This window comes from Melopsittacus undulatus, chromosome 5 (genome assembly GCF_012275295.1).
Source record: "Melopsittacus undulatus isolate bMelUnd1 chromosome 5, bMelUnd1.mat.Z, whole genome shotgun sequence".
NCBI classification, from domain to species: domain Eukaryota; kingdom Metazoa; phylum Chordata; class Aves; order Psittaciformes; family Psittaculidae; genus Melopsittacus; species Melopsittacus undulatus.
Window position 1 is genome coordinate 43,790,969 of NC_047531.1, and position 13,477 is coordinate 43,804,445.

Sequence of the window (13,477 nt, forward strand, 5' to 3'; positions counted from 1 at the left end):
AAATAAGGGCTCCTGAAGGGACTAGTGATGCAGTCAGTTTCTGCCTCCCATCTTCCTTCAGGTATGTCTCCTCTTACAGCAGTAAGTGCATAGTTACAGGTTGCTGCCTGCTTTGGATTAATCTGATATATATGCTGCTCAGGTTTTTTACCTCGCTCTCCTTGTTGGAGAAGTTTTAGCTGGTCCTTTCTGGAAGAAGTTTCTTCTCATCTCTGGTTGCAGTTGCAGGCAAGTGGGAAATCCATGCTTCAGTCTATATCAGTAGATATTTTTGGGTTGAGTATCTGACTGCAGCTAGTGGGTTGTGAACTTGTCATTTAAAAAAATGTAAATCTTACTGCTTTTACTAATATGTAGCAGTTATTCTGATGGCAAGTCCAAATCTTTGCTTATCTTAAAGGACCTCTGTTAATACACAAAATGTTCATAACTGGCAAAGCAGGCTGTCCCTTTCCACTGCTTTGATGTTGAAAATAGGTTTTACTATAGCGTAAACTGACAGGAACTGTGTTCTGTATGGAATGATATTCCTGTAGATTTCTGCTTCCCCTTTATTCTTACCTGCATGCCCACATATGCATACACATACATATCAGCCTGATTTGGCTGGACTCTTTGGTCTTGTGGTGACCTCTGAATATTTGCTTAGTTGAATACCTTCTGGACAATGTAAGCTTCACTTTGGGGAGGTAGAGATTCCAGGGGAATACAGTGCTCTCTGAGCCTTTTGCTATGTAATACAGAACAAGGATCTGAACTAATCTTAAAAAGGTGAAAAATTATGCAATTTTCTCTTAATCAGAGGTATGACGACTTGCACATCCAAAACAAAGACCAGGTAGCGCCTTCACCCATGGATACTGTAGTGCTACTTCTTCCCATGCAGAGGAAGAATCTTCTACCTAGAAATCTGTAACCAGTGAAAGCTGTCTTTTGAAGCAGTGGTACCAGGTAGCAACGCTGACAGGAACTGAAGCAATATATGAACAACAAAAGCAATGGGAAGCATACACTTCAGTACTTTGGATACTCAGGGCAATATGACAATATTTACCCTGTCAACTATGTTCAAGGTTCCACAGCAGCCTTCTAAACACTAATGTAAGAATCCTGTCATGTCTGGTAGAGAAAACTAGCCTACTACTTTTTTCTCATGCATGGAAATTTTCTTCAAAACAGGTACTTAAGCTTAATGGGAAAACATGTTTTTCTTCGGCTATCTCTTTCCTCAAGAGGTCAGACCTTCTAAAAGGCAGTCTTTCAAGGATTGTATGTTGATTTGAGTAATTCTGAACACACTGGTAACAGAGTTGCTGTTTTTCTGTCTGGGTTCCCTAGAATACTTTCCATAATATAAGAGCTTAGTCTTCGCAGAAATTCAGTGTCATGATACACGGTTTTCACATGTTTTTTAGGATAAATTTGGTTTTCTTCATCTTGTTATCTCCAGGCTTATTAAAGATGTGATTGATCTTAATATCCTTTCCCATCCTGGCTTCCCTTTAAGTATTCCTGGTGGAGCGATCTAAAACTTTAAGCTGGTGGGTTGCCAGTAAGAGCACCTTGCCTAAGACTCCTGAATATCTGAGATGCTTTTTCCAATGAGAGAGATATCCTTTTGAGGAATGTCAGAGCTCAGTGTGCCAGTGGTCATGACTGGTATCTATCTGGAGAATGGCAGAGCTCAGCTGATGGTAATTTTTACTTTTCTTTTTTTGTTTGTTTTGTGAGATTCTGGGCCAGGTGTTCTTCTCTCATCCTTCCTACTCAAAGGAGCTTGATTAATGCACAGCTATGGAGGTCAGTGTTGTTGCTTGAGAGAGATTAAATGTCTGAAACAAAATTAAGAACCCCACCAGTGTTAGGAGCATATGCAGGAAAATGCTACATGGGCTTCATTAAACATACTTTCATGTTTGAGAGATAAATATAACATTGTTGCATTTTTTATATGGAAAGAGCTTACTTTATAGAACTCTATCACAAAACTTTATCCATTCTGAATACAAGAGGGTACATTAAAGCTTTTTTGAGATTCAGCTTATTAGCTGTTTTTGTTGGCTCTGGATTTCTCTGTTTATATTAGTTAGTGGTCTGTCTTGTTCATTGTCACTTTGCCCAGTCCTGGAAATTCTGTGGTTAGAGAATAATGCTTACTTAGCTGAGTGCACCATGTCACCTTTAACAAAAGAAGTCTTGCGTGCTTCCTAGGTGTCTTCAGGGTAGATCTGCTGGCTGGCACCTGACATGTCATGTGTTTGTGTGAATACCAGGGCAAATTTCAATTAGGAGATTATTCCATTGCTTTTTATCCCTCCTCACCTCAAGATAAATAAAGGTGTGAAATGGAGTACCAAACAAATAAAACAGGTATCTGTTCTGCATTCAGCAGAATAGTATGTTTAAACTATATACCCAGCAGTCCCCTAATCAAGAGCTGTTATGGCTAGAGGGACAAAAGTAGTTGAATTAGCAGAATAAGTCTGCAACAGTCATGTTCTCTTGCTCCTTCTGTAAAATATATCTTTTGCTAGAAAGGAATAAATAATATCTTAATCCTTTTTCCTTTTTTGTTTTTTTTTGGGGGGTGGGTTTGTTTTGTTTTTTTTTTTTTTTAGTTCCATCTTCTGGTGTTGGTTTCAATCCGGTAGTTTAGGACTGCTCATGTATTTAATAACATCAGTGGGACACCTAGGAAAACTGAAAACTCAGCTTCTGCATAGGAACTTGAAAAAGCCTGAGACTTATATCTGGCTTTTGTAGTACCATTATTTAAATTTGTGTACATCAAGAATGTAGGAGTAAGAAATAATCATGTGTGTGGCAACTTCTTGGGTTTTGCTAAATTTAAATTTTGAAGAGCACTAAATCACTTTCAGAGTCATCTGAGCTAGTAGAGGGAGAGATCATGGCCTAGGATCAACTATTCTTCACAACTAGATGGATTTATTTAAGAAACACAAGGAACTTGCTTGTGTTTTTTTTTTTTTGAAAACACTATGATTATTAATATAATATAAAGGGGGGTATAACATGCCGAAATAAGAGATCTTTGGTAAGAGAGTTTGTCTTAAGTGTCATATGCTAAGTCTGCTCTTCACATTAAATGAATGGAAAAGGAAAGTGTAACTTTTTTATTTTCTACAGAATCTTATAGTTGCACTGTAACAGGTAGCCTGAGAGATTAAGTAATACATGGCATATTTATTTGTCATAAAACCCCTGAAATCTATTTTCAGTGTAGATCAGAGCTCAGTCTTCGAATGACTTGACTTGAACAAATAAAGGTGGTCACATGAGTGGTTATACATGTTACATCCTGGACTGAAATATTTTCAAGGCTGTATAAGAACGTCATCCTGTTGCATTGAAGGTCACTTAGGCTAATAGTCTGACTCTGTGACTGGTGGAGGGGTATAAGAGGTGGTAGTCAGGGTGAGAACAAAACAGGACAACATATATGTACTGGTACTTCTCTCAAGGTGTTCTTGTAGGCTGACTGATTACAATATACTGACTACTAAACTAGGGTTCTCCTAGGAGACTATCCTATCCTAGTCTAGATTACCATGAGTCAGATATTATATCTTTATCTAATAGTCTGTTACACTTCTTTCTGTTGTGCTTTGCTAGCCGTCCTCTGCCCCACGGTTAAAAAACACAACACACCACAAAACAACATGCCTGTGCAATTTGGAAGAGGAACCTTCTTTACCTATGGGAAAGCCCTTTCTGCTTGTTTTTTAATGTAATCTTGAATTAGAAAAGCAATGTATTGTTCCCCCTTACCTTGTCCAAGATTTCATTGTATATTTGATTATGCTATTTTTCAGAAAGTTCTGTTTGTTTGAACACCTCTTCTTAAAGGCCAGCAAAGCCAAAGACTGCATTTCAGCTATTTGTGTCTGTAAGAAGCATGCAGATCTATGAACTACATATGTTTGAAGTGGCCTCAAGTGTGTACTGAACATGGTGTATGGATATTAGATCCATTTGACTGAAGCAACCATATTCAAAGTAACTTCAGTAGTTTGACTTTATTCAGTAGGCTAATGATGAAAACTAAACAGCCCCCCCCCCCCCCCCAGCTGGTTAAAGTAATCTCAAAAATAAACTGAGCAAGGAATAAAAGTGATCCCTGCTTATCTTTTATCTGAATAATGCCAATTTTGCAACAAATAATGCGTGGGGTGCGTGTCCTCAAAAATACTTGGCCATGTTTGCAGCAAAACTTGTTTCCAGATCTCATTTCCAGAATTTAATACAGAATTGTTACAAAGCCTTTTCACATGTATTTTTATAATATAGGTTGTTGCTTGGAAGAGAGCTGAATGAGCTCACAGTCAAAATATCTGAGGATAACGGTCAAAATATCTGCGCACAGGAGCTGACAGTATTAATATGACACTGCTATATACTGTGGGTTTGGATTTCAGAACTAAATTGATATAATCCATAAACCCAACTAAATTTCTTTCATACCTAAATATTTAATTAGATTAATGGCCCTAGAAACATAGCAATGTAGCTCAAGGACAGAAGTTGAAAATAACTTACATGCTGATCTGGTTTTAGATGATCAAACGATACATCAGTCTTCCTTTGTTTTCTGCAGAATGATTCCATAATCTTGTGTTGGACAAATCTCTGTTCTCAGGAGTCTATCATATATGAAATCCTGTGTATTTGGAGGTCTGAGAATATTTATTCTCAATCTTGGAATGTGTAAGGAGGAGCAGAACACTAAAGGGCTTTTACCTATTTTCCTTAATAGGATCAGTTCTGTGATTTCATATGCAGAAAAGCTAGTGCAAAGCAAAAGTCTTGAAACCAATTAATCAGAAGATTTAGAAGTTACAAGAGCCATGTTCCCTTTAGCTGAGAGTCCTGAAGAAACTTTAAAACAAAGTTTAATCTAGCTATTGCCAGTATCTTGTACAGTTATGTTCAAATTCTCTGTTCATTTGAGGTGCTAGAAGAGAGTAAGTTTACCTCAAAGGAGAGGATACTAAGTAAATTGTAGTCTACATGCCCCAGTTTTAGCCAAGTTGAAAATAAAATTAAACATTTAGTTGCAAGTTATACTGTGTTCAGTAGGCTGAGGAAAAAAAACAATTTTGGTAGGGAAAAGTAAACTCAAGGGTTAGGAGAACTGAATTTCAAAAGGCTCTTCAAAAGTTTGACTGAATTCACAGTCCTCAGCAGAAGCTGTTGAAACCTCAGTTGATAAGTTATACTTCCAAGTGTTGCTGACCTTGTTTCCCTCCTGGCTGTTATGGGATAGGTAGGTAGTTTGTTAATCTGTGTATTGAATGAATTCTGCCTCTCTGGTTGCCTTGTTCTTACAGATCTGTGCCACATAGCACATTGAACATTCTATTAATCTGCTGTGATTCATGGCTTCCTTGGTTGTGGAATGTCTTTATTCCTTACTTTTTCTTGTGTGTTCTCCAGAGCTTTCTTACTGCTCTGCAGCCGAGTCTTTACTGTGTTTTCCTTTACTTGCTATTCACTTACTATGTTAATGGTCCCAGCTTTAACTGTGTAATTTCTCCTTCAAAGTTGGCAATTACTGTATTCTTCTGTTTTGATCCCATTCTGCCCCCACTTCACCAGTACAGTTCACACCCTGTCAGCTCAAAAAGGAAATGCCTGCTCTGTCTGTTAAGCACTGTGGATAGTAATTTATTTTCTTTTCCTTTTATCTTCCTTGTGCATAATAAAGCTGGTTCTGAGAGCTGTGGAAAAACATCAGATTTCTCTGAAGTTCTTACCCAGCCTCCACTTAAGTTTACTTTGCACCTCCTACTTTGCATGGTCGTCCTGGTCTCTTAAGATGAATGACAAGCCCAGTTTGCTTTCATTTTGTCCAATTAATAGATTCTCCTGCTTTCCTGTGCTAGTCTTTCATATGATCTTAGGGTATTTCATAGGTCTTATCACCACTTTTTCTGTCCCTTTCTGCCTTTCTGTGCTGCTTGTTAAGCCTTCCATTTCAGGAAGATAAAAGGTGATGACTCACTGAAATTTCTGACTACTTACTCAGATTAAATCCACATAGATCTCCAGTTCAGGTTCTTTCACCAGCTTTCTTGTCAAAGTATACATTTCATGTTTTCCTCTTCTGGTTAGTTCTTCCTGTCTCAGTGCTTCTGGTAGTCCAGACTTCTTGGTTCTTAAACCATTTTATCATCATGATATGGAGGGGGAAATGAAATAAGTGGATAGCTGACACTCTACTTTGCACTCTGTATGTTCCTTCATGTAGGTGATCTCAAGTCTTTAATGTTGTGGCAGTTAAAGAGCTTACTGATTTATCCAGCCTCTTGACTTCTGTCTTAAGACGTGCAATGGAAAGCCTGCTGATTCAGACTTCAAACTAACAAGGACATTGTTTCCTTATCAAGTATCTTAATCATTTGGCTGAGCTACCAAACGTTTATAGCTTGCAGGTGTAACCTGAAATAGTCTATTTTCCTTTACCGCACTGCACGCCTCTGAGGTGTGTCAAAATACTACCCTTTAAGATAGGCAGAAATTGATTCTTAGTCTGTTAGACACTGAGGTCTTTTGTGACACTTCCTGGTACTTACTGGTAACTGGTACTTTTGTAACACTTTCTAGATCGTATAATGCTTTCTGCTTATCTTTGTTGGCAGGTGCGTGTCTCAGGCGTTCTGCTTTAATGCTTCCAGGCAGACTGTAGCTTCCAGAATTAATATTTGTTGCTTACATACACCATTCTAAAATTTTCCAAATTTGAAAACTAAAACTGGTAGTTTGAATTTGGAGTCATTCAGGACAACATTGTCTTTCTGTGCAGCAGTAACAGCATTGTCAAGGCAACTCTCCCCACGTTCTCTTGCAAACACTTCCATGACTTGCTTTGCTACTTTTACACATAGAGCTGGAATGAATCTACTCATCCTCACAGCCTTTCTAAGAATTTCTTATTAACAAGATATTTCCTAGAGTTTCCTGGTAATGGTTAGGGGAAGAATGTCATTCTGAAGAGGCTGCTGGTCATGAAATAATAGAATTCATGTCCTACCCTGTATTTCAGTATTGACCACTTTTCCTATGGTTTTGGATTTCAGTATGTTTTGAGATACAGCTTTGTACTTCTAAATGGGAAATTCCTTCATAAACACTAAGTACTTTTCAAAATAAAGCGTGTATAAGAGTTTGAAACTTTGTGGTTTTAAAACTCTCTAAACAGAGTGAGAGTTTATCTGACTTCCAGTGTTACGAGTTCTGGCAATATGGTATTTGTATATATTCAATGTAAAATTAGAAATAAGAGATACTGTATTGAAATTTATGGCTGGGATAGCATTTTTAATAAAAGAAAATTTCAGGGTACTTTTGTAAGAGAAGTAGGATTTTGAGCAGAGCACTGTAGTTAAGAGTCTGTACTAAATGTATCATTTGTTGAAACATCTGAACATGACGTGCGCTGCAGAGACTGGTATTAATGAAAATTCTAGCAGTGTTAATGAAACAGCATATAATCTTGACAAGCTCTTATGCTTAATTTACAGAAGCATCTCTACGATCTGTTCCTGGGTATAACATCCTATTCTGTAAAATTCCAATACAGATTAGTTTTTTTCCAGTGCAGCATTCAGACTGTCATCTTTTCTGAAAATATGGAAGAATTAGGTTCTGGAAATAACTGTAGCTATCACAGATAACTTAAAGGGCCTGTGATAAGAGTGTATGACTAGCAAAGTAATTTGAACCACACATTATCTCATAAAATTGAAGGGCACTCACTAGAAGTATTAAACTTCAAATTTAAAATCGGTAGAGACAGTGTTGTGGGGTGGTTTTTTTGTGTTTGTTTTTTACAAAATTTGTTTCAGCCAGTGGTGTTGCTGGTAGGCCTGTAAGGCTGTCCTAGATGAAAACTAATAATTGACTATGTGCCTGCCTATTTCCTGACAAAAGCAACCAGTGAACAATCAAGTGAACTTGCTTGTAGGCAGGTAGTATATATTTGTTCATATGATTTACATATCTTGAGATTTAACATTTAACATAATGTAACATGCCCCCAAAGACAGAATACTGGGGGGGGGGGAAAAGGCTGAAAGTTTGTGTGTTTGTGGGTTTTTTTTTTTTTGGGGGGGGGGGAAGGCAGGCCTGTGTAACCATTCTAATTTCCTTCAGAAAGCAGTACTTTTAATGCCATAATCCTGCCTTTTTCCAAAAAGGGCATTATTTGAAAGTAGAAAAGTTATTCTGTGATGTCAACTTCCTGTGCCTTGGCCAGTAACTTTTCAATAACGTTACTATTCTGTTTCTATTCCAACAAGCTGTGATGTGTACTTGTGTAGATTTTTTTTTTTTATGTATAGGGACAGGTAAATTAACTATGTATTTATTTTATTGAGAAATGCTGATAAACTCATCTTTTCTCCTGCCCAGTATGATGAATTAGTTCCTGCATCCCTCACAACCAAATATGGAGGGTTTTATATCAACACTGGTACACTGCAGTTCCGCCAGGCATCTGACTCAGAGGATGAAGACTTTGCAGAAGACAAAAACCATAGGCCACCTAAAGTGAGTGATCTTACTAGTGCTCTTTATACACAGGTTATGGTAGGTGGACACTGAGAAATATTTGATCTGCATAGAATGGCTCAGATGAAGAGGTTGAAACCAGAATGATGCACAGCACTGTTTTATTGTGTTTTTCTGGTTTGTGGCTCAGGTACTAGCTTTCAGGAAATAACTTGGGATGTCCAGTCTTGTAAGGCTGACAGTTAGGCAAGCTAAGAAGTGTCCATCCATCTTGAAGTGACAGATGATTCTGTAATTTTATTTTGATTTTATTATGAGATAAGAAATTTTCCAGTACTGCTTTTATGATTTTGCACAACTCTTGCATGATTTGAAAGTGTTCCTAATATTCAAAATAACACTTAAAATATCTGTTAAAATAAACTTGACACATAAGAACAGCTATACTAAAAAGAACATATAAAGTATTTCCCAAACAGTATGCTGTTCTGTGTACATTGACAAAGTTATAATCAATGTGAACATAATTGTTTGCATAGGGCATTCACAAGTTCCATGCTATTCCAAGAGCTTCCTGCTTTCTGATGTCCTTTCTTGCTCTATAATTCTTTTAACATAATCTTAAGGTTCTTATATTGGATCTGTTTGGGATGGACTTAACTTTTTTCTTTTTCATAGCAGCCCTTATGGTGCTATGATTTGGATTTATGACTAAAATAGCATTGATAACAACAGACAAAACTCTGATATGTTGAATAATATTTGCATAATGTGGAGGCTTTCGTTTTCCCCACTCTGCACCAGCAGGTAAGCTGGGGATCAGCAAGAACTTGGGAGAGGAGACAGCTGATCTGAACGGGACAAAAAGATGTTCCATACTGTGTAACTTCATACTCAGCAGTGAAACTGTGGTAGCAGAAGAAGGTGGAGGGATTCAGTCTTCCAAGGCTATTAGGCCATTGCTTATGGGTATCAGTCTGTGTGTGCCTTTCAGTAGTTGTTTTTTTTTTTTGTTGAAAACTCTGAATTCAGTAGCTGTTTAAACATCAGTAATTACTGAGACTTGTCAGCAACTGCACTGCTGCTAGGAATCCAGTGGTACTGTTTGCTTTTACACACATTGAGGTATTTTTCCTGGCTCTGAATTGGAAAGTGTAAGGAAAACTAAATGTTTATTGCTGTAGAAGTCATTTAGGGTGGAAGAATCATTATCCTTTATTTGATCTCATTCTAGATAGCAAAGTTAAAAGAAAGTGAAGATCGTGGAATGAAGAAGCGCAAACGGAAAGATGAAGTGACAGAAAAGGAGAAGAAGCCTCGGAAAATGAAACCTCCTAAACCGTTGGGGTAGGTTTCTTTCCTTAGATAACCCTTGAATTGTATGTGAGGTTTGGTTTTAAGCTTGTGTGCCATAGCAAGATTATCACAGCTGTTCAGAATATTTTTAAACTATAATTAATAGCAGGTAGATTTTGGGTTTGGAATTAATGTGGAGGGTTTTTTTCATAAATAATTCCTACAAGCTAATTTTTTGTCCCCCTAAATTTTGAACAGCCAATAACAAAACAAGGGCAAAAAGCATTACAGAAAAGAGGTTTTAAGTTTATGAATAGCATTACCCATCACTGTTCTACCCAAATTCTTATATAGCACTAAGAGTTACATCCTCTAATGGAAAATAATTTCCTCCATATCCCTTGGTTTCTAATCTGGAAAACTACAAAGGTATCTTAATTCTGCATATTTCTCAGCAAATTTGTGCTTTCCTGAGATCTGAGGCTAGCATGGAAAGATTAAGGTTATGTGTTTTAAATTGGCTTCTAGAAAATTGTTGCTGAGTGAAAGTTATTTTATTACGAATATTGAAATTGGTATTGTAAATTTATTGATAGTTGGTTTTTTTATTTATCAAGGAGATGAATTGGGAAAAAGTGCTCTGTTTAAGTAGCGTATAGATATTGAGCCTGCATGTCAAAATTCGTAGCAAAGAGAAATTTTTTTTTAATGTACATGGTGTGCCTAGTCTTAAAACAACCTGTCACCATTCACAAGCCTCAAGAGGCAAGTTTAAGTATTTTGGTAGGATAGGTCAGCCACTGTGCCAACTTCTCCATGTTTAAATTGAGAAGTCAAAAGTAAATAATCTTTGCCTCAATGTGTACATAACCTAACAAAACAAATCAGCTGGAGAGTATGAAATCACATGACCAGCAAAGTTTTATGGTAGTTGATAGAACAGTCTAAAGATGGAAGCACAAAGCACTTGCTTCATTACCCCAATCATTTTTTGATTGTACTAAACTCCCAGTCTTTTGTAAAAGTTACTAAGGCGTCAAAAGTCACATTCGTTCTAATGAAAGATTTATTTCCTATGCAGAGTAATGGCCTTAAATTCACACAAGTCTGAAAAGAAGAAAAAGAAACTGTATAAAGACTCTCTCTCTCTGGCTGCCATGATCCGTAAATTTCAAAAGGAGAAGGAAGCCATGAGGAAGAAGGAATCTAGTCCAAAACCGCCAGTGACTGTTGCAGCCTCTACCCCTAGTAAAATTCCTTCTTCCTCTCACAGTGCAGGAAGTGATATTTCTGACTTGAATCTTAGGATCAGTGATCCTGTACTCTCCATTTTTGGTAGCACAAATGAACGTGAGCTCATACAAGAAGCTGAAAGTGCCCTGGACATGTTGGGAGACATTGACTTTGACAAGTTGCTTGATGGCACTTCTGATGGCAGCCCAGTATCTGAGCTGTCAGGAGAAAATGGAAATGTCACTCAGGCAACCTACACCTCTCAGGTCATGACACCCAAGCAGGTGCCTGCCCTCCCAGAAGGTCTGCCTATGCTACTTGAGAAGCGCATTGGAGACCTTCGAACAGTAAGTATGAATTCACTGGTAAAGGATTACATTCAAGAATCTGTATTTATACTCAAATGAAACAGACACAGAGACAATGCAGGTCAGTTGTTAAAGCAGTGCTTGTTTCATGGTGGAGACAACGTTTTCTAAAGCTTCTGTGTATAATAACTTTTATTGTTAGAGTTATTTTCCATAATGGAAATATCAGTGTTACTTTAATTTGAATGTTGGTGAAATTAATGGATGCTTTCTTTCTTTGGAGGAAGAAACCTGAAATATGACAGCGGCTTACAAATGTCTTGAATTTTTGGCTTTGTAACGTAACTGTTAACTTGCCAGTTATATATAATAATTATATATAATATATATATATTATATAGTATATATATATAATATAATTTGAACAGTAGTAGAGGTTGCTTTGCTACAGATAATGATAAAGCAATGTTTCTCATCTGTATGTAAATGTCTTATAATGTTCTTAGTAATTTTTAAATGTACCAAGCTAACTACAGCCAAGAGGTTAATGTTTATTAAAGTGAGAGAGATTATTTTGCCTACCTTGAATACTCAGATTAATTCTGCAATGAAGTAATAAGAAGCTTTTAGCAAAACTGCAGAGCTGTATTATAGCTGTATTAGGCCAAAAGTCAGGAAGTGTTAGTGGCCCACCCCAAATTCATGCTGCTTCACAGTATAACAAGCTCCACACAGCAGGAAGAAAGCTTTAATTCAGTGGATCTTGGAAAAACCTAACTTTTCCATCCCCTGCTTTTGATAATGTCTTCTGGAAGTTTGGTGTTGGCAGAACAAGTTTGTCCATAAACTTGGGGAAAAACTAGACTATTGACGTAAAGGTTCCAACTTTCTCACCTTCTGTAAATGGAAATCAGCTGACACATAGTCAGTGGGGAGAAAACATCTTCTAAAAGGCAGGAAAAATAAGTGGGTCTTGTCAAATACTTCACATGCTCACAACTTTAGTGCTCTTGAGTGCAAAGAAAGCTAAGTTTATAGAGCTGTAAGAAAAAGCCTATGTTTCAGGAATATGATGTTTTTAGGTTAAGAACAATAATAAAAAAAATGCAAACCACTGACTAAATACAGCAAAAATTTCCTGACCTCCTTTTGTAGATGAATGTGTTCTAGTTCTCTAAGTGGCCAATTCTGAACTACCATGACAGAAGACAATATTGCACACATGCAGGAAAATTAATAGAATGGCTTTTTCTCTGTTGTGAAGGTAACTATCAAGATAATCTGTGGGGAAAAGAAAAAATCAAAATCCACAAAAAACAACTAACCAACAGAAACCCAACAAAACTAAACCCAAGCACAGTTCAGTGATAGTGATGCAGTTTTTGAATCTGGAAATTCAGCCAGCAACACTGTCCTGTGTGCTAGTATAATGCTGAAATTATTTCTGCCTGGGAACCAAAATGTCAAAACATTATCTTTCCTTCCACTTCATATAAACCACTTAAAGATACTGGATTTAAGACTTTCTGATTTGTCTTTCTGGTATCCTATTACTTTCAAACACCTGTAGTAAAACAATTACTAGCAAACACCTTTCTAAATTTTTTTTTTTAGCAGGACGAATGCTTCAATAGTGCCATCCCTTCAGCAGCTGAATTTACAGTAGCAAATAGTGAGCAGAACATGGTCATTTTAGGAACTTAAATTCTGCTATCAGTGTTCATGACTGAAGTGGTAAAGCATTCAGACAATGGACTACCTTATGTTTTCTGATAGAGTATCAGACTTCTGTTTTCCTGTGCAGTCTAGAGTTTACAATTCCGGTAAATATTTTTCTTCTGAACTTAAATGTGTCGGTTTACAACTAGCAAGAAGTTATTTCATAGTAACAAAGGAATTTTATCAAGCTAACACTTGCATTTATTTATAGTTTTTACCTAATTTGTCACAAGTCATTGAAACTTTTTAAAAGGCAATTGGAGATTTTTGGTTATTTGAATATTCAGCCTCGTAGCATATTGGCAGCCTCTAGTATCTGTCAGTCAGTATGATGATACCATACATACTTACATATCTGCATGCATATTCTTTCTTAGCTTGCTGTCTGGTCC

At 37.0% G+C, this 13,477-nt stretch overlaps 1 protein-coding gene across 3 annotated transcripts in view; it reads left to right on the forward strand.

Moving 5' to 3' along the window:
• Window positions 1-13,477, forward strand: part of UBN2 (ubinuclein 2) — a 56,314-nt gene that overhangs the window by 14,191 nt on the left and 28,646 nt on the right. For all 3 annotated transcript variants that reach the window (XR_004549607.1, XR_004549608.1, XM_034062727.1), the window contains exons 4-6: window positions 8,431-8,568; window positions 9,764-9,876; window positions 10,907-11,405. Coding sequence is in view for 1 of the 3 variants with exons in the window: in XM_034062727.1 (XP_033918618.1) it covers window positions 8,431-8,568; window positions 9,764-9,876; window positions 10,907-11,405 (750 nt within the window). In the remaining 2 variants the exon portion in view is untranslated. The remainder of the gene's footprint in view (window positions 1-8,430; window positions 8,569-9,763; window positions 9,877-10,906; window positions 11,406-13,477) is intronic.